The following is a 27,734-nucleotide window of genomic DNA, read 5'->3' as shown; positions in this document are numbered from 1 at the left end:
TTTAATGGGAATACCATTGAATCTATAAATTTGTTTCGGCAGTATGGCCCTTTTCATGATATTGATTTTTCCCATCCATGAGCATGGAATGGTTTTCCATTTGTTTGTTTCCTCTCTGATTTCATTGAGCAGTGGTTTGTAGTTCTCCTTGAAGAGGTTCTTTACTTCCATCGTTAGCTGTATTAATACATAGGTATTCTATTCTTTTTGTGGCAATTTATGAATGGGAGTTCATTCATGATTTGGCTCTCAGCTTGCCTGTTGTTGGTGTTTAGGAATGCTAGCCATTTTTGCACACTGATTTTGTATCCTGAGACTTTGCTGAAGTTGCTTATCAGCTTAAGAAGCTTTGGGGCTGAGATGATGGGGTTTTCTAGATATATAATTATGTCATCTGCAAACAAAGACAATTTGACTTCTTCTCTTCCCATTTGAATACCTTTTATTTCTTTCTCTTGACTGGTTGCCCTGGCCAGAACTTCCAATACTGTGTTGAATAGGAGTGGTGACAGAGGGCATCCTTCTCTTGTGCCGATTTTCAAGGGGAATGCCTCCCAGCTTTTGCCTTTTCAATATGATATTGGTTGTGGGTTTGTCATATATGGCTCTTATTATTTTGAGGTATGTTCCTTCACTACCTAGTTTATTGAGTGTTTTTAACATGAAGAGATGTTGAATTTTGTCAAGGGTCTTTTCTGTATCTATTGAGATATGTGGTTTTTGTCTTTAGTTTTGCTTATGTGATGAATCACATTTATTGATTTGCATATGTTGAAACAGGCATTGCATCCCAGGCATGAAGTCTACTTGATCATGGTGGACAAGCTTTTTGATGTGCTGCTGCATTCTGTTTGCCAGTATTTTGTTTTGTTTTGTTTTGTTTTGTTTTGTTTTGTTTTGTTTTGTTTTGTTTTTTTTTGAGACGGAGTCTCGCTCTGTCGCCCAGGCTGGAGTGCAGTGGCCAGATCTCAGCTCACTGCAAGCTCCGTCTCCCGGGTTCCCGCCATTCTCCTTCCTCAGCCTCCGGAGTAGCTGGGACTACAGGCGCCCGCCACTGCGCCCGGCTAGTTTTTTGTATTTTTTTAGTAGAGACGGGGTTTCACCGTATTAGCCAGGATGGTCTCGATCTCCTGACTTCGTGATCCGCCCATCTCGGCCTCCCAAAGTGCTGGGATTACAGGCTTGAGCCACCGCGCCCGGCCTGCCAGTATTTTGTTAAAGATCTTTGCATTTATGTTCATCAAGGATATTGGCCTAAAGTTTTCCTTTTTTGTTTTATATCTGCCAGGTTTTGGTGTCAGGATGATGGTGACCTCATAGAACGAGTTAGGGAGGAGTCCCTCCTTTTTAATTTTTTTGAATAGTTTAAGTAGAACTGATACCAGCTCTTCTTTGTGTACCTCTGATAGAATTCAGATGTGAATCTCTCTGGTCTTGGGCTTTTTTTTTGGTTGGTGGGCTATTTATTACTGGCTCAATTTTAGAACTCGTTATTGGTCTGTTCAGGGAATCAGTTTCTTCCTGGTTCAGTCTTGGGAGGCTTGTTGGGGTGATCAGACCCAATAACAGGTCGTTGGGATGACGAAGTCCAGTGGAGTCAAAGGGATGAGACAAAGACAGTTTGACAGAGGCAGTGGGACCAGGGGTCCATTGTGAGTGTGGAGGCTGTGAAGGCCCCGATCTCTGGGAGCCCATGCTATTTATTGGTGCTCAAACAAAGAAACAGGTGGTGAGGATGTGGGGGTTGAAAGGAAATGGTGTATTAAGTGAACGAGAAACATACGGCTACTTGAGATAATGGAAGTGCTAGAAGCAAGGAGCCAGCTAATTTGAGATCTTTTTAGCTTTTTGATGTGGGCATTTAATGCTATAAATTTCCCTCTTAACACTGGTTTAACTGCATCCCAGAGATTGTGGTATGTTTTCTTTTTGTTCTCCTTACTTTCAAAGAACTTCTTGATTTCTGCCTTACTCTCATTATTTTCTCAAGAGTCATTCAGGAGAAGGTTGTTCAATTTCCATGTAGTTGTGTGGTTTTGAGTGAATTTCCCAATCTTGAGTTCTAATTTGGTTGCACTATGGTCCGAGATACTGTTATGATTTCAGTTCTTTTGCATTTGCTGAGGAAGGTTTTAGTTTTGATTATGTGATCAATTTTAGAGTAAGTTCTCTGTGGCCATGAGAAGAATGCATATTCTGTTGTTTTTGGGTGGAGAGTCCTGTATATATCTATCAGGTCTACTTGATCCAGATCTGAGTGCAGGTCCTGAATATCTTTGTTAATTTTCTGTCTCAATGATCTTTCTAACATTGTCATTGGGGTGTTAATGTCTCCCACTATTATTGTGTGGGAGTCTGCATCTCTTTGTAGGTCTCTAAAAACTTGCTTTCTGAATCTGGGTACTCCTATTTTGGCTGCATGTATATTTAGGATAGTTAGGTCTTCTTGTTGAATTGAACCTTTTACCATTATGTAATGCCCTTCTTTGTCTTTTTTGATCTTTCTTGGTTTAAAGTCTATTTTGTCAGGAACCAGGAGTGAAACCTCTGCTTTTTTATGTTTTCCATTTGCTTGGCAAATATTCCTCCCTCCCTTTATTTTGAGCCTATGTGTGTCTCTGTATGCAAGATGGGTCTTTTGAAGACAGCATACCAATGGATCTTGGCTAATTATTATTTTTTTTTTTATTTATTTTTTTTTTTTGAGACGGAGTCTTGCTCTGTCTCCCAGGCTGGAGTGCAGTGGCCAGATCTCAGCTCACTGCAAGCTCCTCCTCCCGGGTTTACGCCATTCTCTCGCCTCAGCCTCCCGAGTAGCTGGGACTACAGGCGCCCGCCACATCGCCCGGCTAAGTTTTTGTATTTCTTTAGTAGAGACGGGGTTTCACCGTGTTAGCCAGGATGGTCTCGATCTCCTGACCTCGTGATCCGCCCGTCTCGGCCTCCCAAAGTGCTGGGATTACAGGCTTGAGCCACCGCGCCCGGCCTCTTGGCTAATTATTTAGATTGCCATTCTGTGTCTTTTAATTGGGGCATTTAGCCCATTTACATTTAAGGTTAGTATTGTTTGTAAATTTGATCTTGTCATCACGATGCTAGCTGGTTATTTTGCAGACTTGTTTATGTGGTTGCTTCATCGTGTCACTTGTTTGTGTACTTCAGTGTGTTTTTGTAGTGGCTGGTAATGGTTTTTCCTTTCTATATTTAGTGTTTCCTTCAGGAGCTCTTGCAAAGCAGACTCCTTTGCTTATGAAGCTTGGTTTGGCTGGTTATGAAATTCTGCGTTGGAAATTCTTTTCTTTAAGAATGTTGTCTGTTGTTCCCCAACCTCTTCTGGCTTGTAGGGTTTCCACTGAGAGGTCTGCTATTAGTCTGATTGGCTTTCCTTTGTGGGTGACCTGGTCTTTCTCTCTAGCTGCCCTTAACTTTTTTTTTTTTCATTTCGACCTTGAGAATCTGATGATTATGTGTCTTGGGGTTGATCTTCTCATGGAATATATTATTGGGGTTCTCTGCAGTTCCTGAATTTGAATGTTGGCCTGTCTTGCTACCTGGGGGAAGTTCTTCTGGATGATATCCTGAAGTATGTTTCCCAAGTTGGTTCCATTCTCCCCATCTCTTTCAGGTATCCCAGTCAGTTATAGGTTTGATCTCTTTACATAATTGCATATTTTTCAGAGATTTTGTTCATTTATTTTCATTCTTTTTTCTCTAATCTTGTCTGCTTGTTTTATTTCAGCAAGATGGTTGTTAAGCTCTGAGATTCTTTCCTCTGCTTGGTCTGCTTGCTATTGATACTGGTGATTACATTGGGAAGTTCTCATGTTGTGATTTTCAGCTCCATCAGGTCAGTTATGTTCCTGTCTCAACTGGCTGTTTTGACTATCAACTTTTGTGTTGTTTTATCATTCAGAGCTTCTTTGCATTAGGTTACAAAATGCTCCTTTAGCTCAGCAAAGTTTGTTGTTACTCACCTTCTGAAGCCTACTGTGTCAGTTCAGCGATCTCATCCTCAGCCCAGTTTTGTGCTCTTGCTGGAGAGGTGTTGTGGTCATTTGCAGGAGATGAGGCACTCTGGCCTTTTGAGTTTTCAGCGTTTTTGCACTGATTCTTTCTCATATTTGTGGGCTTATCTACCTTCGATCTTTGAGGTTGCTGACCTTTGAATGGGATTTTTGTGGGGTCTTTTTTGTTGATGTTTTTATTGCTGTTGTTTTCTGTTTGTTTTCCTTTTAACAGTCAGGCTACTCCTCCAAAGGGCTGCTGGGGTTTGCTGGCATTCCTCTTCAGACCCTAATTGCCTCAGTTTTTTTCTTACCTGGAGGTATCACCAGTGAAGGCTATGAAACAGCAAAGATGGCAACCTGATCCTTCCTCTGGAAACTCCATTCCAGGGGTTACTGACCTATTGGCAGCCTGAAGGAGGCACCTATAGGAGGTGGCTGGAGACCCTGTTGGGTGGTCTCATCCATTCAGGAGAAACAGCATCAGGGACCTACTTAAAGAAGCAGTCTGGCTGCTTTTTTGTAGCACAACTGTGCTGCATTGTGGGGGACCCTTCCTTATTTGGACTGTCTGGACTCTCCGGAGCCAGCAGACTGGATCAGCTGAGTTGACCAGACGGCAGAGATGGTGGCTGCTCCTGCTCCTGGAAACTCGGTCCTTCTCAGGCAGACTCTGGCCTGTCACTGCTGGCTGGCTGGAATTCCAAGTCAGTGGGTCTTAACTTGTAAGGTGCCATGCAAGTGGGGCCTGCAGATTGACGCTGCTTGGATCCTTGGATTCAGCCACACTCCTAGTGGTATGTAGGGACAGATCTGCCTTGCCGGGAATCCCAGGGGTGGAATATGCAAAACTCTTGCATCTCTGTGTGTGCCCGAACTGCTGCTCTACCTGGACGCCACACTGCTCTGTGTATTGGTGACGTGGTCTTATGAGAGGATCTCCTGATCTACTAGTTGCAAAGACCTGTGGGAGAAGTGTGGTTTCCCCAGGTGGGATTGCACAATCAGTCACCACTTCCCTTGGCTGAGGTTGGGAGTTCCTTTGGCTCCACATGGGTCCCAGGTGGACTGTTGCCCCACCCTGCTTTTCTTCATTCTCTGTGGGTCAAACTATTTGTCTAGTCAGTCCCAGTGCGAGAACTTGGATATTTCAGTTGAAGGTGGTTAATTCACTTGGCTGCTTTCATTCCTCTCCATGAGTGCCGCAGACTATAGCTGCTTCTAATTGGCCATCTTGGCACTCTCTCCTGTTTGCTTTAAATGTGTACAGTTTAATTGCATGTCAAACATTCTGCAATAGAGTTTTTTAAAATGAAAAAAAAAAAAAAATTTTTTTTCCAGAGATTTTGTTTGTCAGATAATTTTTCTAGTTACTTTTAGTCTTTGGAGGGCCCAACACAAAATTGAACGTATTTGCATGGAACACCCAACATAGGAAACAGTTTTAATTTTATTCATATTGTCTGTAATGAAGTGGATATTTCCCTTCTATAAGAGTTTTTTATGACCATGATATCTCAGTCTTTTAAAAGTTTGTTGGACTTTTGATCTTTTTACTTGTATATACTAAGGAAAGGTCTTATGATATTTGGATTCATTCTTGGATTGTAAGGACTCACCAGTGGGCTATAGGTCAAACTGAGTTTATTATCTTGACCTTAGTTTTTGTTTATTCAGTTCTTTAGGCTTCAGCACAATAGTCTTTGAAAATAAAACACTTCTAAGAAGAGGTAATAGCTGGTAAGTTGCAAATAGAAGCCATCAGGGACTGCATATGCCAGTTTGAATGGTCTAGTCCTATCATAGAAAAAGAGCAAATTGAGTCAAGCCAAGGAGGTGACAGAGTGCTTAATGGTAGCAGGAGGTAGGTTTGTCACAGTAAAGGAAATGGAATAACCACATTATTAAAGACTTATTTTATTATTTGTGTAAGTGGTCCCATCCCTGGAAATAATAAAACATAACCTCTCACCTCTTATACCAATTATGAATAAATTTTGGGCGATTCTTTACTATTTTTGATTCTTCAGTATGTTACCAGGGAAGATGTTAAAAACATGGACTTAAAATTTTTTAATATGTAAATAAAAATCTGTTGAGGAGACTAGAAGGGAGGAAGACTAGGAGAAGGATGTTAGAAATAGCTTAAACTAGTTGAATCTATTTTTATTTTAAAAAATTTAAAAACTTATTTTATTCTTTCAGTGCAGATAATGAGCAAATTCAGGATATCATATAGTTCAATTTCTAAAAATAATGGTTGTACATATCCTTAGAGCTAGATTATAGTATATTTTTTACTGCTTTTGTTCACAGGATATTTTGAATAATCTTGAATCATGTGACCTTGAGGATGATGATCTTATGCTTGATGTGGATCTGCCTGAGGATGCACCTCTTGAAAATGGTAAGTTGAGACAATATTGAACCTTCAGAGGTATATACTTGAGCTACTTAACTGTAGCCAATTTGATATTTGTTGCTTGCAGACTTCTTAATCTTAATGGAGCCTTTCAGACTGAGAATCAGTCTTAAGTGATATAAAATAGATTCATTTGCAAACTAACTTAAATATTTAAAACCTGATTTTGTAAGTCTTAGGTATAATTCTCTATGATCCAATAACATTTTATGCCATAAAGTAAGTTGCAGATAAGAGTTGTCTTTTCTTTTTCTGTGTATGTACCCAGTTTTTCCTCCCTTTATCTCATATTGATTTTAGGAAGAAATGTATCTACAGAAACATACCATCTGACTTGTGAAACACTATAATATCTTAATTTGATAAATATTTTATAAAGATTAATTCTGGAAAGTGATGACCTTCTGAATGGATCATTCTGTACATTTTACTCCCAATTCTAGTCTATCTTTCTAGATCCCAGTAACTGCTGGGGTGAGCCTTTAGATAATCCATATGGGAGAGGGGACTTAGGTTCTTTTTGCTCCAATGACAAAGCACTTGTAGGATTTTTTTATCTTAAGGACTGTTGGAGAACCAGAAACCAGCATAAAAAAGCCCTGGGGGCAAAGGTTGAAATGGGGATACTCCTGGGGAGAGGGCTGCCCTTAGGAATCTGAGAATTTCCTGTCAATCAACATTTGTCCGGTCTCACAGACCTCTATGGGCTAGAAATAAAGTAAAAATGGTGAGTGGGATCCTTTTATCCATGGTGCTAGAAAAATGCAAGGAATATTTCAGAGAGGGGAGGTATTTGTCCTAGTGCTTCACTGGGGTGTTAGTAGCCTGCTTTGCTGCTTTACTACTAGCTTATATTTGTCATACTGGTGAGGCTTTTATTTTTCCTGCCAGAATGCTGTATGGCATTCTCAAAATCTCAGTTGCTTTCAAAATAAACATTTATTTTTCTCATTTATGGATCTAAGGATTAGCTGGGAAGCTGAGGCTATGGGACTGGCTTGAGGTCTATTCCATGTTTCTTCATTTTGAGACGAGGACCACTTTGGGGCAGGTTGTTCTCATTACAGCAGAAATGCAACAGGATGAGCAGAAACATACATATTATGTTTCTTAAAGTCTTAGCTAAGAACTAGCACTTTTTTTTTAGAATAACAAAAAATATTTTACTAAAACATAAGATTTACAGAAGTTTCCAGATAAGCCATACCAAATGGTCATAAGATTTTTTGAAGTGGGGAATCTACACTTGACAGCAAAGTCACAGTGTTATTAGTGAGGGTTTGATAGTTGTTTAGTGTTCCCATTTTAGTTCAGACAATCCAAGCTTGTCCATCTGCATTGTCTAAATAAGGTTAGATTTGGTTAGAAAGCATATTCTAAAGAACTGCTTAGCTGCTTTTAACCAATGCAATTAGGTCACCAAAAAAAGGGAGAAAGGAGTCCATAAAATTAAAATAAAATTACCTCCCTTCTCAAAAAATAAAATAAAATAAAATAAAATAAAATAAAATAAAATAAAAAAGAAAAACACCCAGACCCCTGGAGCTAACCTGACAACTACCTTCATTCACAGAAGACACTTATTTCTAAGCACATTCTTTTGGCCAAAGCAGGCGACATGGCCAAACCTAGCACCTTTGGGACTGGGAGGTGTATTCTTCATAATGAAGGCTCTGCACATGATAGAGGACATTGCATGTATAATTCCGTAAGGAGAGAATGAGAAGGTGAGGACAATATCCACTACTCTCTCACAGCGATAGAGATTGTTACACCTTTTTGTGGTTCTGCTGTCGCTTAGTATGCTCTGGCAAACAGCTGAGTTCTAGTGCTGAAAAAGAAAAAAAATCACAGGTAACACTGAGGAAGAACAAGGAAAATGACAGAACCCTGGGGATTAGAGTGATCCAAGGAGATAATCACTTAGATTGAATCGCAGCACAATTTTTTCTGGAGTTAAAAGACAAGATTTCCCAACAGAACAGTTTATTTAGTATATGACAGAAAGCATCATTGCTATTGAATCCAAATTAGTGACTTGAAAGATCAAGTAGAAAAATATTGTAGAACACAGAGGAAATACATAAACCATTGGAAAGTTATAGGGGAAGAATAATGAGACTTGATGATCTGGGAAATTTAATGGTAATTTTTAGGGCTGGTAGTGAGGAGTGAGGGATTTACTTCCTCGGAATAAATCACATGCTAGGTAATGCATTTTACTTTGACAGAATTGTAACAACTTCTCTTGGAAACTTTATGCCGTTTCTGAGTGGAAGTAGAGAGAAAGCATCTTAGAGCCTGCCTTATCTTTAGCAGACAACAGAAAGTTACCCAAATATTAGATAAAAGTAGAATCACAGGGAAATTTAGTCTCTGAGGTCTTGACTGGGGACTTGTGAAAAGTAGGAGGGAACTCTTGGGAACATCCCACGTAAACAGTACTTTAGATTTTTCTAGAAGAAGGCAAACAACTATTGGCTATTTTGAGTAAAGGAACATTAAAGAAAGCATGTAAGAACATGGATCTAAAATATGTAGCCTCCTGAGGCACCAAAGATAAAATAGTATCTAGGTTTGGTACTATAGGAAAGTGGGAAATTATTGTTTTTATGGCTCTTTGGTCCCGAATGACTATACACACCCATTACAGTTTTTTGGCTGGGAGGATGAGAATGTTACAGGGACTGGTAGAGGTTTAGGGAGTCTTATGATATGCTTTCCATCACAGGTTTTAGTCCTTTGTAGGTTCTGGTTGTTGATTATATTATGAAGGTTTGATAAACATTTAGACTGGGGCCAGGTGTGGTGGCTCACGCCTGTAATCCCAGTGCTTTGGGAGGCTGAGGCAGGCAGATCACGAGGTCAGGAGATTGAGACCATTCTGGCTAACACGGTGAAACCCAGTCTCTACTAAAAATAGAAAAAAATTAGCTGAGCGTGGAGGCACACGCCTGTAGTCCCAGCTACTTGGGAGACTGAGGCAGGAGAATCGCTTAAACCTGGGAGGCAGAGATTGCAGTGAGCTGATACCGTGCCACTGTACTCCAGCCTGGGCAACAGAACGAGACTCCATCTCAAAAAAAAAAAGTTAGATTGCTCACTGTGAACCATAACGAATGGTTTCAGTGCCCCTGATTCTACCAGTACCAGTGGAGTTTTGGCCCACAGAAGAGTGGCACCTCACTGAAATCTTTAATTTGGATGCAAGTTTGCTGTGACCTCATTATGAATGATAGTTGTTAAATTGTCATTTCATGGAAGAAGCCATGAAGACAGTCTTTTTTCTGGTGAATGCATTTGTGCAGTTAATCTTTCCCTATGAAGTGACATATGTAGTCACACAAAGAAGGAGAGAGTGTTGGTCAAATGTTTTCTGGACATTTGTGGGCTAGGATTTAGAGACTGTTATTGGAGGAAAGTTTTTGGAGATTGTATTAATCCATTCTCATGCTGCCATAAAGAACTGCCCGAGACTGGATAATTTATATAGGAAAGAGGTTTAGTTGACTTACAGTTTTGCATGGCTGGGGAGGCCTCAGGAAACTTACAGTCATGGTGGAAGGGGGAGCAAACACGTCCTTCTTCACATGACAGCATGAGAGAGAAGTGCTGAGCAAAGGGGGAAAAGCGCCTTATAAAACAATGAGATCGCATGAGAACTCACTATCACAAGAACATCATGGAGGAAACTGCCCCCATGATTCAGTTATTTCCACCTGGTCCTGCCCTTGACACATGGGGATTATTGCAATTCAAGGTGAGATTTGGGTGGGGACACAGAGCCAAACCATGTCAGAGAATGTAGGGGCAGAAAAATATGATACTTTTTCTCAGCCATCATAAGGGTCATGGCTGACATACCTATAACAAAAGACAAGTTAACAAAAAAAGTGTAACACATTTATTTAATCAAAATTGTACATGACACGGGATTCTTCAGAAATGAAGACCCAAAGACCCAGGGAAAACTCTGATTTTATGCTTAGGCTTGATAAAGAATGGACAGCTATATAGAAATGTGATTGGACAAAAGGTTATGATCTAATGGTGATAGACTGAGGTCATGGAGGGTGACCCAGCAAGGACTGTCTGTTCAGATTCTTCTTGGATTCTCTGTAGTATTCCTGCCTCCCACGTATGGTGCAGAACCCCTCTGGAATGAGGGTCTTCAAGGAAGAAAGGAAAAGAGAGTGAGTGACCTTTCTAGGTTTTAGGGCTTCCTTTGAGGGAGAGGATTTTTAGTTTCTGTGACCTGCCTTGGGGAGAGGAATTCTGGTTTCTGTAACTCACTTTGGAGAAGGAGGAAGGGCAGGAAACGAGGATAGGAAGATCAGAAAGACCTTGCCTCTGAGGCATTTCCAGTTTCCCTCAGTTCAAAGTACTCATCTTGCCAAAGTGCCACACTTTGTAGTATCATGTTCTGATCCCCAACGGAGAAATCCACACGTGAGTGTTTTGGTGACCCTGAGTGTAAGCTAACAGTTGTGGGGTCTAAGGTTGATATTTTAGTGCCTGTATCAATAAAACATTTGTCAGGTTGTCCTTTAATATTTAGAGAAATTTATTTTTGAGCTTAAGGGTAAAACAGAAAATTTGGTGCTTGACTTCCCCCTCAGAATACTTTGCTAATCACACTTTTTTCTTCTTTGTTTCTTATCTCATGCTAAAGACTTCCTTCAGAAGGCCTGTATTTTTCTCTAGCAGGGGTTCTCAACTCATAGTTAGGGCCCAGTCTCTCCTGCATCTGCATCTGGTTGTGATCAGCACATTGGATTTTTGAACTGGGATGCCTTCAGGTTCACCAGTTTTTTTCTTTAGTTTGCCACAAGCCACCATCATTCCCTATGGTATTACACACATTCAGAGGGACTCATTTTCTTTCTTAATCTTACCTGTCCTGTTATAAATTTAAATTTATCAGTCTCTGGGTCAGGGGCGGTGGCTCACACGTGTAATCCCAGCACTTGGGAGGCCAAGGCATGTGGATCACTTGAGGTCAGGGATTCAAGACCAGCCTGGCCAACACGGTGAAACCCTTTCTCTACTAAAAATAGAAAAAATTAGACAGGCTTAGTGATGCGTGCCTGTAATCTCAGTTACTCGGGAGGCTGAGGCAGGGGAATAGCTTGAGCCTGGGAGGTGGAGGCTGCAGTGAGGCAAGATCATGCCACTGCACTCCAGCCTGGGTGATAGAGCTAGACTTCATCTTAAAAAAAAAAAAAATTGTCTCTGGAAACCAAATTTATCTCTGTCATGTAATTTTGTTTGCTTTCTCTTTTCTTCTCTCTATTGTTTCAGTTATTTTGTCAGGGAACCTTTCATCTTTTCTAAGAAACCATCAGCAGTGTTGTTCCACATTATCTTTTTAGCAGCATTTTAAAATATATAAACACGTGATTGATGGATGCCTTGAGAAATTAAACATGATACTTCCTGCAGAATCTTGGAGCAGTCATTTCTCTAGAATTTAAGCCCACTTTGTCTCAGTTTGAACATTAGTCTTTTGTGGTTATGGCAAATGTTTGCTTCCAGTGCTTACTTGCTATTATGCCCATGTTTGAGTTCAAGTTTCAATAGAGATTCCTCGCCGGGCGCGGTGGCTCACGCCTGTAATCCCAGCACTTTGGGAGGCTGAGGCGGGTGGATCACGAGGTCAGGAGATCGAGACCATCCTGGCTAACACGGTGAAACCCCGTCTCTACTAAAAATACAAAAAATTAGCCGGGCATGGTGGCGGGCGCCTGTAGTCCCAGCTACTCGGGAGGCTGAGGCAGGAGAATGGCGTGAACCCGGGAGGTGGAGCTTGCAGTGAGCCGAGATCGTGCCACTGCACTCCAGTCTGGGAGACACAGCGAGACTCCATCTCAAAAAAAAAAAAAAAAAAAAAAAAGATTCCTCAATTTGGAGTCTATATGTGGAACCTACAACTTTTAGCAAATACAAAAGCACCACATCAGTTTCTACATTGTAATTGCTCACAATATTTAACCCATTTCCTGGCCTATTCAACCGATTTACTTGCTTCTTCCTCTGTGTGGACAGTGTTGATATCATTCGAATGAACCTATCAGGTTGTTTTTTTGACAATGTTTCTTGCTTTGGGAGTGAGTGGAATTTCTCTTGCCTGGATTGAGGAAAAATATGAATTCGGAACAGTTAAATGTAGATTATCCTTTCATTATATAGGGTTACTTAAACTAAAGAAACATTTTAATACCATGTAGAAATACTTAACTGGGTATTGACTGAATCTATGAATGTAATACAAATACGAATTTATATATGATGTTGCTAAAGGCACTAAGCTAAAACCAATTTTAAATCATGAAGCCTGGGCATGGTGATTCAGGCCGGTAAGCCCAGCACTTTGGGAAGGTGAGGTGGAAGAATCCCTTGAGGCCAGGATTTTGAGACCAGCCTGGGCAGTATAGCAAGACCCCCTCTCTTAAAAAAAAAAAAACAAAAGACTCTGCGTGGCCGCTCATGCCTGTAGTCCTAGCTGGTCTGGAGGTTGAGGCGGAAGGATCACTTGAGCTCAGGAGTTTGGGGTTACAGTGAGCTATGATTGCACCACTATACTCTAGCCTGGGTGACAGATTGATACCCTGTCTCAAACAAAAAGAAAAACCTTCTCGAGATGATTATTTTAAATTTTCTTTCTTTCTTTTTTTTTTTTTTTTGAGACGGAGTCTCGCTCTGCCGCCCAGGCTGGAGTGCAGTGGCCGGATCTCAGCTCACTGCAACTTCCGCCTCCCGGGTTTACGCCATTCTCCTGCCTCAGCCTCCCGAGTAGCTGGGACTACAGGCGCCTGCCACGTCGACGGCCCGGCTAGTTTTTTGTATTTTCTTAGTAGAGGCGGGGTTTCACAGTGTTAGCCAGGATGGTCTCGATCTCCTGACCTCGTGATCCGCCCGTTCTCGGCCTCCCAAAGTGCTGGGATTACAGGCTTGAGCCACCGCGCCCGGCCCTTAAATTTTCTTTTGCTATCTTATTTTCTGCTTCTGACATTTTTGGACATAATGGTCACCATGCCTTTATTTGTGAAGTTTTCTATAAGTGAGCTTAAAAAAAAAAAAAAAAAAACACTTGGTTTATTCCTGTAAGATGAGAACAAATTGAAATAAGTTCAAATGTAAGGCTTCTTTTAAAACATGAAAAAAAATTTTTCACATTATTAAATGTATATTTCTTCTTCCTCAAGGTGATTCTAATGAATATAAACAAAATTTCAGTATCCTTTAAAAAATGTATTTAAATTGTTACACATTTAGAAGAAATACATTAAAATGAATTCAGTATATATGAGAACTGAACATCTGTACTTTTTAAACTACAATATCCTTTTTTGGAATGCCAAAGTTTGTTTTCATCCAGTATACTGTAATGAAACACTCGTCATGTTTCAAATTGAAGTTTTTGGTTCAGTGAAACAGTAATTTAAATAAGCGAGGTTTTGTTTTTGTTTTTGTTTTTTTAAATGGGGATTATGTTGATTTTTATAGCTTTTTATTACAAGGAATTCTGAACATGCAGGACTTGAACTTTCTTATGTAGTAGTTCTCAGACTAGAGAAACCTTTCCTGTTCTGTGGCTTGGGTTAGTGTTTAGCAGTATTTTTAGTAACCGTCCTAAGTCAGTAGCTATGTAAGCACTGAGTGAAGATGGAGTCACAGGGCAAACTGGGCTTGCTTCCCACAGGGAGGGCTGGGAGTTGAGCAGGAAGGAAGGCCTGTTCAGCAGTGCCTTGGGTGCAACTATGTCTGAGTAGGCAGTCGGTATCACAATGTCTCCCTTGTGCAAAGTAACTCTCTTAGTGAGTGCTCAGATATGTGAGGAAAAAGTATTTGGGTAAGTGAAGAAGCTTGGGGTGTTTCAAAGAGATTCTTTTAATGTTTTTGTGGTATTTGGATTTAAGGGAGTGTACTGTTTGTTGCTGCAAAGTACTGGCTTTGTTTTCAGTGGCATTTTAGACTTTAGAACAAGCTCTTACTGCAGGCAGATTGAAGCGTCTTTCTTTCTGAAAATGTGAGCTTAATTTTAAAAGTGTGATTTGTTTGTGATGAAAAGTTCATTTGTGCTTCTGGAAATCAATGAAAATTAATTGTAGCAGTCATTTATAGGAATGAATTCTCTTAAAAATCTACTGTTTCCTGTCATTTTCATTCTGAAATCAGAGCCAACTTGTGACAGTGATAAAAACCACCTAAAACTGATTATGAGTGTTTAGATGTATAATGTTGATTTCCAGGATAATTTGCCTGTTTTAAAACAGTGTGGCAGTTAATTGTTTACATGACTGTGATATAAAAGTTTTATAATTTACTTCATTTTGAATGATATTAAGTTCAGTTTTCACCAGAAGAACTGGTTATGCTTTTAAAAATCTTGATATTGTGATTAACATAAATGGCTGGTATTTTTAGAATATTATTTTTATATTTTCAGCAACATTTAATTATCAAGCTATAAGAGTTAACTTTTATGGAGTATGTACATGTTTATAGTCTTTTTCTTTTGAATCTGTCTAGTGGAGTGTGACAACATGAACCGCTTTGACCGATCAGACAGAAATGTTCGGCAGCCTCAGGAAGGTTTTTGGAAAAGGCCACCCCAGAGGTGGAGTGGACAGGAGCATTACCATCTCAGCCACCCTGACCACTATCATCACCATGGAAAAAGTGACTTGAGCAGGTAAGTACTGTTCTAACTTAGATTTTATTTGCTGTCCTCTGATTTTGAATTATAATTCTCCCTTTTCCACAACCCTCAAAAAACCTGTTTTTGTCTGGTTTGTTTTTAGAGGCACCAAAAAGCACTTCAAGTTTTATGTGGTACTAATTGGAATAATATGTCTAATTTGTTCTTTTTGACCCAAATGTTTTTTCATTAGTTTTATCATAAATATAAATACTCTATGTATATCTGCTGTTTGGACTTCAAGTTATGGTATGATTTTCTAGCTCTCATTTGGAAATGATGAAATGTTAATTTTGTTAAATTTCATAGTTTTTCCAAATAATATTTAAAATTAGTGCCAAGTGATTGGTCGTCTTTTGCTCATGTAATAAGTTAAAATTTAAAAATTCCACAAGTACCATTAAAAACAGAGGAAGGTACTGTTTAGTGCTGAAGGTACTGTTATAGTCTTTTTTTTTTCAAAGTAGAGGATAGTCTTTAAATTGATCAGATCTTATTTTGTAATGAGACTCCGTAGTCACTCAAACCTGGGATCAAAACCTGACCTGACGCAGATTAGCTTTGCAAGCTTAGATAATTTATTTAAACCATCTCCACTTTACTATCTTTAAAACATAATTAATAATACCTTTCTCTCAGTGTTTGAGAATCAGGGATAAAAGTGCCTAGAGTAGTGTCTAGTTTACAGTAGACACCCTATGGAAGTTACTAGGTTTTCCTTTTCACTTTCTTATCTCATTCCACAGGGATTTCAGGTCATTTTGGAGCACATTTACAATACAAATAGGACAACTGGTTTAAAGAAATAATGGAAGAAAAACATGGTGTTGTATAGTTCCTAAAGTGAGGGAAAACATTGATTCTAAGATTCTTTGCAGTGACAGCAAAGAATAAAATTTGATTTATTACAACATACACAGTATGCATAAGATAAAGGATGTGTTTTTTTCCTGAATTAATTTGTCAGAAAAGTTAAGCAACATTTTCAAACAACTGTTCCTTGGATGTCAACAGTTGTAGAAAAAGAGAGGGTCGCCGGTCAAATGAGTATGAGAATGAATAGATTATAAATATTTTTTAAATGGCGGACTCCATTGTGCTTTTATGTATAAATATAGTACTGTGATTTTGCAAAAGGTGGTAAAAGATATAATATGTAGCCATTTTCCAAAACATATGATCACAAATCCCTTATACTTAGTTTATTTTAAGGGACTATGGTGTGGATCATGCACACAAGTGGTTCTTACTGAGGAGAGAAAAATGTACAGCATTCTTAGGGGTTGCTAATTTGACTGACTTAGTACAGAACTTCCCAACAATTGGGCTGAGGTATACTGGTTTGTTGTGAATGGATATAGATTGATCAGTTCATTGACACTCTCAATCTTTGGGGTGTTGGTGCTAGGTTTGAGACGCCCAGATCCACCTGAGCAAGTTATGGGATGGGTGGTACAGAAAGAAACCTCCTCCAAGATGAGCCTTACCCCAGCATAACTTAAAACTATTAATCTCTCTCTGTGCCTTGATATTAGAAAGGTTTGGGTGTACTAGCCCCAGGGCCTTTTCAATATTGCATGTGCAAAAGTCCTTTTTCGATTCTAAAACTTCCTGAGTATTGCTTCGCTTTCTTCTGTCCCTTAACTCCCATTATTATTGTCATTAGTTATAGGATCATGCCTTATCCTTTACTCAGGGGTGTTGGAAGACTGGTGGTTGAGAACTAATACATCCACTCATGTTCTTATCATAATACTCCTCTGTCTTTTTACCTGGTCTAATCTTCCTCTTTTCTTTTCCGCCTAGACCTCCTTTTTTTCTACACCTTTTGATATGCTATCTGGAATTCTCTCATATCCTAGCAAACTCACATTCTTCATCTCTTCACCTACATTCTCCTAATCATAACTGAAACCTAGCTCTTTCCCAAATGTACTACCTCCCCAGGAACATTTTTTTTTTCTTCTTCTTATTATTATACTTTAAGTTCTAGGGTACATGTGCATAATGTGCAGATTTGTTACATATGTATACTTGTGCCATGTTGGTGTGCTGCACCCATCAACTCAACTCGTCAGCACCCATCAACTCATCATTTACATCAGGTATAACTCCCAATGCAATCCCTCCCCGCTTCCCCCTCCCTACAATAGGCCCCGGTGTGTGATGTTCCCATTCCGGAGTCCAAATGATCTCATTGTTCAGTTCCCACCTAAGAGTGAGAACATGCGGTGTTTGGTTTTCTGTTCTTGCGATAGTTTGCTGAGAATGATGGCTTCCAGCTGCATCCATGTCCCTACAAAGGACACAAACTCATCCTTTTTTATGGCTGCATAGTATTCCATGGTGTATATGTGCCACATTTTCTTAATCCAGTCTGTCACTGATGGACATTTGGGTTGATTCCAAGTCTTTGCTATTGTGAATAGTGCCGCAATAAACATACATGTGCATGTGTCTTTATAGCAGCATGATTTATAATCCTTTGGGTATATACCCAATAATGGGATGGCTGGGTCATATGGTACTTCTAGTTCTAGATCCTTGAGGAATGGCCGTACTGTTTTCCATAATGGTTGAACTAGTTTACAATCCCACCAACAGTGTAAAAGTGTTCCTATTTCTCCACATCCTCTCCAGCACCTGTTGTTTCCTGACTTTTTAAATGATTGCCATTCTAACTGGTGTGAGATGGTATCTCATTGTGGTTTTGATTTGCATTTCTCTCATGGCGAGTGATGATGAGCATTTTTTCATGTGTCTGTTGGCTGTATGAATGTCTTCTTTTGAGAAATGTCTGTTCATATCCTTTGCCCACTTTTTGATGGGGTTGTTTGTTTTTTTCTTGTAAATTTGTTTGAGTTCTTTGTAGGTTCTGGATATTAGCCCTTTGTCAGATGAGTAGGTTGCAAAAATTTTTTCCCATTCTGTGGGTTGCCTGTTCACTCTGATGGTAGTTTCTTTTGCTGTGCAGAAGCTCTTTAGTTTAATTAGATCCCATTTGTCAGTTTTGGCTTTTGTTGCCGTTGCTTTTGGTGTTTTAGACATGAAGTCCTTGCCCATGCCTATGTCCTGCGTGGTATTACCTAGGTTTTCTTCTAGGGTTTTTATGGTATTAGGCCAAACATTTAAGTCTCTAATCCATCTTGAATTAATTTTCATATAAGGAGTAAGGAAAGGATCCAGTTTCAGCTTTCTACTTATGGCTAGCCAATTTTCCCAGCACCATTTATTAAATAGGGAATCCTTTCCCCATTTCTTGTTTTTGTCAGGTTTGTCAAAGATCCAGTGGCTGTGGATGTGTGGTATTATTTCTGAGGACTCTGTTCTATTCCATTGGTCTGTGTCTCTGTTTTGGTACCAGTACCATGCTGTTTTGGTTACTGTAGCCTTGTAGTATAGTTTGAAGTCAGGTAGCGTGATGCCTCCAGCTTTGTTCTTTTTGCTTAGGATTGTCTTGGCAATGTGGGCTCTTTTTTGGTTCCATATGAACATTTTTACACCAAAGATTCTTATTTTCCAGTCACCCTCTTCAGTGAAACTCCTCTTCATTGGTTCCTACCTGGAGCTTACAAAAAGGCTTGGCCCTTGGCCCACTTTCCTTCTTTGTTATAAGCTTTACTGCAGTCCTGAGTGGCTGCAGTGTTCATGTACAAGTCATTTAACCCTCTCTTTGCTTAGTCCTGTAGACAGTGGTCTCCAACCTTTTTGGCACCAAGGACCAGTCTCCTGGAAGACAGATTTTCCACAGGCCGCAGGTGGGAGGTTGGGGGATAGTTTTGGGATTGGGATGAAACTCTTCCACCTCAAATCAGCAGGCATTAGTTAGATTCTCATAAAGGATGTTCAACCTAGATCCCTTGCATGCACAGCTCACAAGAGGGTTCGTGCTCCCATGAGAATCTAATGCTGCAGCTGATATGACAAGAGGTGGAGCTCCTGTCAGATAAGCAGTAATGCTTGCATGCCTGCCCTCTGCTCACCTCCTGCTGTGCGGCCTAGTTCTTAACAGACCGCAGACTGGTACTGGTCCCTGACTAGGGGTTTGGGGACCCCAGCTGTGGGATTTGCTGTATACAAGATACGTTATCTGCAAATAGTTTTTACCTTTTCCTTTCCATTTTGGATAAATTTCTTTTTATCTTTTGCATAATTGCTATGGTTACAACCTCTGTTGAGTAGAAGTGGTGAAAGCCAATAGGTGTGTCTTGTTTCTGATATTAGAGGGAAAATAAATATTTTAAATATTTTACTGTTAATGTGATGTCAGCTGTGGATTTTAAAAGAGACTTTCTATCAGTTTGAAGTTCCCTTCCATTCATGGATAGTTGAGTGTTTTTATTATGAAAGAGTGTTGGATTTTGTCAGTTACTTTTTCTGTGTCTATGGAGATAATCTTTTTTTTCCACTTTCATTCTACTAATGTGGAGTAATACATTGACTTTTTCAGATATTGAACCAACCTTGCATTTCTTGGCAAAAGTCCACTTGGTCATGGTATATAATTCTTTGGTATGTTGTGTGTTGTGCTGGTATGTTGGTATGTTATGTGACTCAGTTTGCTAGTATTTTGTTAAAGATTTTTTTTTGTGTGTGTATATGTATTCTTAAAAAATATTGGTCTGTAGTTTTGTTTTTCTTCTTGAGATATCCTTGTCTTGTTTTGATATCAGGACCACACAGATTGAATTGGGAAGTATTCCTTTCACTTGTACTTTTGGGAAGAGTTTGTGAAGGATTTTTGTGAATTCTTCTTTGAATGTTTTGTAGTATTGACCAGTGAAGTTATTTGGGCATGGGCTTTTCTTTGTGGCAGTTTTTTTTTTTTATTGCTAATTTAATTTTTATAGATATTCTGTAGATATCTTTTTGGTCTTGTTGGTTTATAATGTTGCTTAAATCTTCTACTTTCTCATATATCTCTAATTGTTCTGTCCATTATTGAAAGTGAGGTGTTCAAGTCTCCAACTTCACTTTATCTTGCAGGGAAGGTGTGTTAGCAGTAAATTCTCTGTTTTTATTTATCTGGGAATATCTTAATTTCTCTTTTATTTTGAAGGATAGTTTTGCCAAATGTAGACTTCTCGGTTGGCAGTGTTCCTTGTAATATTTCAACCCCCATGCTTTCTGATGAGAAATCAGCTGTTAATGTTATTGGTCTTCCACGTGATGAGTCCCCCCCCCACCGGCTTTTTTTTCTGCATTAAGAATTTTCACTTTTTCTTTGGCTTTCAACAGTTAAATTGTAATGTACCCCTCTTTTAGTTTATCATAGCTGTAGTTTGTTGAGCCTCCTAGATATGCAGATTAAAGTTTTTCATCAAATTTGGGACATGTTTGGTCATTAGTTACATTCTTTCTGCCCCTCCCCACTTCACTGTGGCCACTTAACTAAGGGAATGTATGAGCATCATTCCTTGCTTGTCACAAAAAATTTGAAAAAATCAATACAAAAAATGTGAAAACCACTTAAATCAGATTTCTCCCTGGCCAGAATTTGTTGTTGTGTTTTTTTGTGGTTGTTTACTGACTTTTCTAGACAGATTCTGTAAAAAGTCTGTATTTAAAAAAAATATTTGAAGTCTTTGCTTGGTTTGATTAGTGGTCAGCTAATGGTTGGATGGAGATTTCATTGAATGCCTTGAACTAATAAGTCTCCCACCGTCCATCAGGGCGCTCTGTGTGTTTGCTTAGGCACACCTGCAGTCCCCGGAAGTAGTTTGCAGCTCTGCCTTGGCCTTCACTTCCTGCTTGTTCAGTTTCAAAGTCAGCCTAAGGTGGAAGATTAGGGAATTCTCTGGTATTTCCTTGGCATGTACATCTACAGCCTATACATGTATATGTTCTTCTCTATTCCCAAGACTATATTGGAGCATTTCAAAGCCTCTTGTGGACATTTCTTTCCTCAGGTTTTCCTTTTATGATTTTTGGTCAGCTTCTTGTTTGTCCCAATTGGTATTGCCATTTCAGGCAGCTGAGACTTTAAGCAGTGCACTAGGGATAAGGGAATTAATGAACAAGCTTTGAATCAGCTCAAACCAGCTCCTGAGAATGGGCTTTTTCTAGGGAGCTGCCAGAGAGATCAGATCATAGCAGTTCTTTGGGAGTGGTGCTTTTTGGAGAGTTCTAAACCCATTTTGTCCCTCAATCTCTAGTGATTGCTGGAGTTCACAGCTGCCATGCTTGTTGGAATGCTTTTGGTTCTCAAGCTACCACAAAGGTAAGGAGATGGGCGTGGCTATTGGATAAATTAAAATGCCACAGAGCTTGCTGTTTCTCTGAGATTCAGCAGTTTTTATTGATTAAATGCTCCTTAGTTGTCGTAAGCATTTGGCTGATTTCTAGAGTTCTGAAAAAGTTGATTTTGATAAATTTGCCAGTGTTCTTAGTGCTTTAATGGAGGAATGGAGTTTTAGAAATCTCTGTCATTCTGGCAGTGTTTCTCTTCATTTGTCATGCTTTATTTTTCTTCCGTTCTTTTTTTTTAAACTAATAGATTTTATATTTTTAGAGCAGCTTTGGGTTTACAGAAAAATTGAGCAAAAATAGAGTTCTCATATGCTTTCTCACTTTCCGTTAGACACAGTTTCTCCTATGATTAACATCTTGCTTGATTGTATTATAATTGATGAGTCAATATTGATATTTTATTATTTACTAAAATTCATAGTTTATATTAGGGTTCACTCTGTTTTGTATATCCTATGGGCCTTGACAAATGTGTAATGCCATACCATTTCAGTATCATACAGAATAGTTTCACTACCCTTCAGATTCTGTGTGCTCCACTTACTCATCCCTCCCTTCTTTTGCTGAACTTCTGGTAAATACTGATCTTTTTGCTGTTTCTACGGTTTTGCCTTTTCCAGAATGTCAGAGAGCTGTAATCAGATAGTAGATAGTCTTTTCAGATTGACTTCTTTCTTTCTTTTTTTTTTTTTTTTTTTTTTTGAGACGGAGTCTCGCTCTGTCGCCTGGGCTGGAGTGCAGTGGCTGGATCTCAGCTCACTGCAAGCTCTGCCTCCCGGGTTTACGCCATTCTCCTGCCTCAGCCTCCCAAGTAGCTGGGACTACAGGCGCCCGCCACCTCGCCCGGCTAGATTTTTGTATTTTTTAGTAGAGACGGGGTTTCACTGGGTTAGCCAGGATGGTCTCGATCTCCTGACCTTGTGATCCGCCCGTCTCGACCTCCCAAAGTGCTGGGATTACAGGCTTGAGCCACCGCGCCCGGTCCAGATTGACTTCTTTCACTTACCAAAATGCACGTAAAGTTCCTCTACATATTTTTGTGACTTGATATCTCATTAAAAACAAAAACAAAAACAAAAAAACTGGCCAGGTGCAGTGGCTCATGCCTGCAGTCACAACACTTTGAGAGGCCAAGGCTGAAGGATAGCCTGCGCTCAGGAGTTCAGAAAAAGCCTGGGCACATATTGAGTCCTTGTCTTGACAAAAAAATCAAAAAAATTAGCTGGGTGTGGTGGCACGTCTCTATAGTCCCATGTACTCGGGAGGCTGAGGTAGGGGGATCACTTGAACCCAGGAGGTTGAGGCTGCAGTGAGCTGAGATCACCCCACTCTCCAGCCTGGACAACAGAGAGAGACTCTGTCTCAAAAAACATTACTGAATAATATTTCATTGTATGGCTGTACTACAGTTTGTTTATTCATTTACTTACTGAAAAACATCTTGGTTGCTTCCAAGTTTTAACAATTATTAATACAACTGCTATAAACATTTATATACAGATTTTTGCATGGGCATACATTTTTCACATCATTTTGGTAAATATCAAGGAGCACTATTGCTGGGTCATATGGGAAGTATATGTTTAATTTGGTAAGAAACTGCCAAACTGTCTTCCAAAGTTGCTTTACCCTTTTGCATTTCCACCAGCAATGAATGAGAGCTTCTGTTGCTGCTCCATATCCTCATCACCATTTGGTTCTATGCTTTGAACATTTACTATTAGGTATGTAGTGGTATTTCAGTGTTGTTTTAATTTGCAGTTCCCTAATGATAAATGATACTGAACATTTTCTGACATGCTTATTTGCCATCTGTGTATCTTCTTTGGTGATATGTCTGTTCAGATCTTTGCTCATTTTTATTTTTTTTATAATTTCAACTTTTACTTTAGATTCAGTTGCTATATGTGCAGGTTTGTGTCACATATACATGGATATATTGTGTGATACTGAGGTTTGGGATACAGATGATCCCATCACCCAGGTAGTGAGCATAGTACCCAACAATTTTTCAGCCCTTGCTCTTCTTTCCCTCCCCTGTCTAGTAGTCCCCAGTGTCTGTGTTACCATTGTTAGGTCTCTGAGTACAATGTTTAGCTCCCATTTATAAGTGGGAACTTGTGGTATTTGGTTTTCTCGTCCAGCATTAATTCACTTAGAATAATGGCCTCTAGCTATTTGCCCATTTTAAAATTGGGTTATTTATTCTCTTGTTGAGTTTTAAGAGTTCTTTGTGTATTTTGGATACCAATCCTTTATCAGATACATGTTTTGCAAATAATTTCTTCCAGTCTGTGACTTATTCTCTTGATAGTACTTTTTGCAGGACAGATTTTCAAAAAGTTTTAACATTTCCAGCATCTGTATTTTCTTTCTTGGGTTGCACTTTTCATATTATATCCAAAAGACTCATTGCCAAATCCAAGGTCACCTAGATTTTCTCCCTTTTCATATTATAGGAATTTTATAGTTTCGCATTTTGCATTTAGGTCTTTGATCCATTTTGACTTAATTTTTGTGAAAGATTTAATGTCATTCTTTTTGTTTGTGGATGTCCAGTTGTTCTAGTCTCATTTGTTGAAAAGACTATCTTTTATACTCTGTGTTGAATTGTCTTTGCTCCTTTGTCAAAGATCAATTGACTATATATATGTGGGTCTATTTCTGAGCTGTCTGTTGTATTCAGTTGATATGTCAGTTCTTTTGCCAATACCACACATGCCATTTTGATGACTGTAGCTTTGTATAGTAAGTCTTGAAGTTGAGTAGTGTTAGTCCTTCGACTTTCTTCTTCTTCAATATTGTTTTGGATGTTTTGGGTCTTTAGCCTGTTCTAATAAAAAATTTAGAATCACCTTGCCAATATCCTCAAAATAACTTGCTGAAATTTTGATTGGAATTGTGTTATAATATTACCACAAACATAAAAATCCGTACATTTAACTTTTAGTATAAAGTTTTTGTTAATGGTCACGAAACACTAATGATTTTATGAAAACAAAACTGTGACTCAGGTTACATAAGAAATGAAGAAGAAAAGTCTCCCCACCCCACACACGTGCACACACGTACACACACACACAGATACAAACGTCTGCACTTGCTAGTCTCACCAATGAATCACGAACTTTTAGATCAGCACAAAATCACACATCTTAGTAATCAAGAAGTTCTGTTGGGAATGGGAAGAATAAAGTTATTTGTAAGTGTATGGGTGTAGCCATAGAATTTGGAGAAATTCCTTTAAAACTGCAGTAAATAATTATGCAACAATGATTTTTATGCTTGTGGGTTTAATATCAGGTTCTGGAACTGTATGTGAATTCAGTTTAAGTGGGTAAAGAAGGTTATCTCTTCAAGATTCTTTTCTCTAGTTTACATCTTTTTTTTTTATCTTATTGATTTTATTGGCAGCACTTAAAGAACAAGGTTAAATAATATTGGAGACAGTGAACTTTCATTTCTCATGCCTTTGAAACCACTGGACTAATTTTTGCTTTCGCCCATATCTCTAATGGTTCATTTCTTCATATTTACCTGCCTGTCTGGGCTGATCGGCCACATAAGATCTCACTTCATTAACACATGGCTACTAGCATTCTAGTGTGTTCATGCCACAGCAGCTTTGCACTCTTCGTGTTGCTTTCACTACCAGAGTTTTCTGTTAGAAATTCATGAATGTTAAAATTTATACAGAAGTACAAATTTACAAACTTAATGTGGGGAATTATGGCCAGTAATTCCCCCTTCATCTCTTATTTTTTATCACCCTTCTTACACATTTGCCCCTGGATTTGTGTCTTTAGTCTTAGAAAGTGATTTTACCTCCCATTCTAAGATTTATTTTTTTATGTGGAAACTGCATCATCTTCTCAGTATCTGAAATCTCAAATTCTGAGATTAAAATCTTCATTATCTTTCTGTCCTGTGTTCCCACTCCCTCCTATCTTCATAGTCTCCTTTTATTTTCTGAAAATAATCCCTGTTATATATTTGTTTTCTGTTCCATCTTTGCCTCTTTCTGTCTCTAAGATTTCTCTGTTATATTCATTTTTTCCCCAGAAAACTTCATTTGTTTCTCCCAGTGGGATTTTATGTCACTTTTAACTTATTGTCAGATGGTTTAGCAACAAATACATAGATGCAAAGCAAATGTGTCAGTATTTTAACAGTTGGTAAATAGGTGAAGGGTATATTGTTGTTCATTGTAGTATTCTTTTGATACTTCTATTTGAAGAAATGTCTCAAGATAAAGAGGTTGAAAACTATTAATAATATGATAGTAAGTCATTTTTATTTAATATTTACTATAATATATTAGTCCAAGCACATATATTAACATATATTACCTCATTTAAGTCTTATACTAACCTAGGGAGACAAGTATTGTTATTATGCCCATTTTATAGTTTAGGAAATGAAGAACAGAGGGATTTGGTAACTTGCCCTGTGTGTTGTGTAGCTAGTAAGTAGCAGCTGAATTTGGACTCAAATGATCTATGCAGATAATATTAAAATGAATAAGATACGGCTCTGTTTTCAAAGGACTTACAATCCAATTAGAGTTGAAAAGTATATAGGTTTTTTTAGTTGATGCTGTGAAACAAATTAAGGATCATAAAATGATAGTTTTACCTAGTTGAGGGGATCAGGAAGGGCTTCTGAAGAAAGTAGCATTTCAGTACTAGGAAAAAATAACAGGATTAATTTTGAATCTCATGGTGGAGGTGTTTGAAATGGAACCTAAGGCATATAAACTTTGTTCAGTGAGCGGTAGAGAACATTGAGAGTTAAAGAAACTATGGCCCAAAGATAATAAATATTTTCAATAGCTAATTACTGTCAGATATGATTTAAACTTAAATCTGAGGTGAGAGCTGGCTATTGTGGCTTTTCTAGATGTCAGTTCTTGGTGTCAGTGAACAAGACTACTTTACTCTTCCTTAAAACATTTTAAATTTTTTAATTCCATGCATTTGGATCACATTTATGTCAATATATGTCCATATTCCATACCTGATTCTCATGGTGTAGCCTGCAGACCAGTCTCCTTCAGTATATTCCCTTTCTAATCTCACTTGGCAAAATAAGAAGTACCTTTTAATTTTATTATTAACTATTCAGATTATAATTCTAAAGCAGTGCTTTTGTCATATGACAGCTACAGAATTTTAGAATCGTGGAGATATAAGCTTTAAAAAAAATTCTGGTGGTTAAAATATGTGGTCCTTACACATTCAGTGCAAAAAAACAAAAACAAAAACAAACCTAAAAAACCGAAAACTCAGATGCAAAGGAAAAGAGTACATAGTTCATTCCATCATGGAGTTTATAATTTGGCCTGAATTGCAAACAAAGTATGCTGTAATAAATACTATAATGGGACACAGTACAGGTCTCTATAAAACCACCTATGGAAGTGCCAAGTACTGCCTTAGGGGATTTAAGGAAGTGTTCTCTGAAGTAGTGTCAGCTAAATTAAGATGAAGAGGAATTATCTAGATCAAGTGTGCACAGTGGAGGGCAGAATGGAGAGACTGGTAAGGACTGCTCAGAGGCTGTGGGTTTAGAGGTGAGATTGTAGCATGCTTTGGGAATCTCAGGTAATTAGGTAGGAATTAAGAAGTCACTCTGAGGGAGGCAGGTGTGGTGAGGGAAGAAGTTGAAGAATAAATAGGATCCAGGCTGTCTGTGGCATCATAAGATCAACAGTTTGAAAATTTCTAAAACTCTTTTTCTTGGGTTAAAAGAAAGTCAGGCCTGAAGTACTTAATGAGAAGTAGTTTCAGAGAAAAATAATCTTGTAAAACTCTACCTCATACTGAATATTTGAGAATTCAGAGATTTGGGAATATTTGTTAAAAGCTAGAAAATTTGGTAGAAACCATGTTTCTGTGTTTCCAATATGGTTGAAATTTAATGCATTGGAATTTTTGCACATTTAATGCATTATGAATTTAACTTTAATCTTCATTTTAAAATAGCCATTATATTGGAGATAATGTTTTTTCAATGTCTTATATATTGAAATTTTGCTAGAAGTTCAAGACCAGTCCGAGCAACCCCTGTCTCTACTTACTTTGTGTGTGTGTGTGTGTGTGTGTGTGTGTGTATATATATATATATATATATATTTGCGATACAGCAAGTGCGATTTCACATATATTAGAAGTTCTCAGCTGGGCATGGTGGCTCACGCCTGTAATCCCAGCACTTTGGCCGGCCAAAGCAGGTGGATCACCTGAGATCAGGAGTTCAAGACCAGCCTGGTCAAACATGGTGAAACCCCGTCTCTACAAAAATACAAAAATTAGCCGGGCATGATGGCAGGTGCCTATAATCCCAGCTACTTGGGAGG

General features: G+C 38.7%; 1 protein-coding gene across 8 annotated transcripts in view; it reads left to right on the top strand.

The window, feature by feature from the left end:
• The window catches only part of CCSER2 (coiled-coil serine rich protein 2), a 202,995-nt gene that overhangs the window by 98,934 nt on the left and 76,327 nt on the right, over positions 1-27,734 (top strand). For 6 of the 8 annotated variants that reach the window (XM_030940763.1, XM_030940768.1, XM_030940766.1 and 3 more), the window contains 2 exons: positions 6,321-6,411; positions 14,959-15,121. In XM_030940763.1, coding sequence (XP_030796623.1) covers positions 6,321-6,411; positions 14,959-15,121 — 254 coding nt within the window. Of the gene's footprint in view, positions 1-6,320; positions 6,412-14,065; positions 14,279-14,958; positions 15,122-27,734 lie in introns of those variants that run through there. The other 2 variants (XM_010376342.2, XM_010376343.2) reach the window with 1 other exon arrangement.

The sequence above is a fragment of the Rhinopithecus roxellana genome, chromosome 11 (genome assembly GCF_007565055.1).
Source record: "Rhinopithecus roxellana isolate Shanxi Qingling chromosome 11, ASM756505v1, whole genome shotgun sequence".
NCBI classification, from domain to species: Eukaryota; Metazoa; Chordata; class Mammalia; order Primates; family Cercopithecidae; genus Rhinopithecus; species Rhinopithecus roxellana.
Note: the sequence above shows the minus strand (reverse complement) of the source record. Positions and strands in the feature narration are given on the sequence as shown.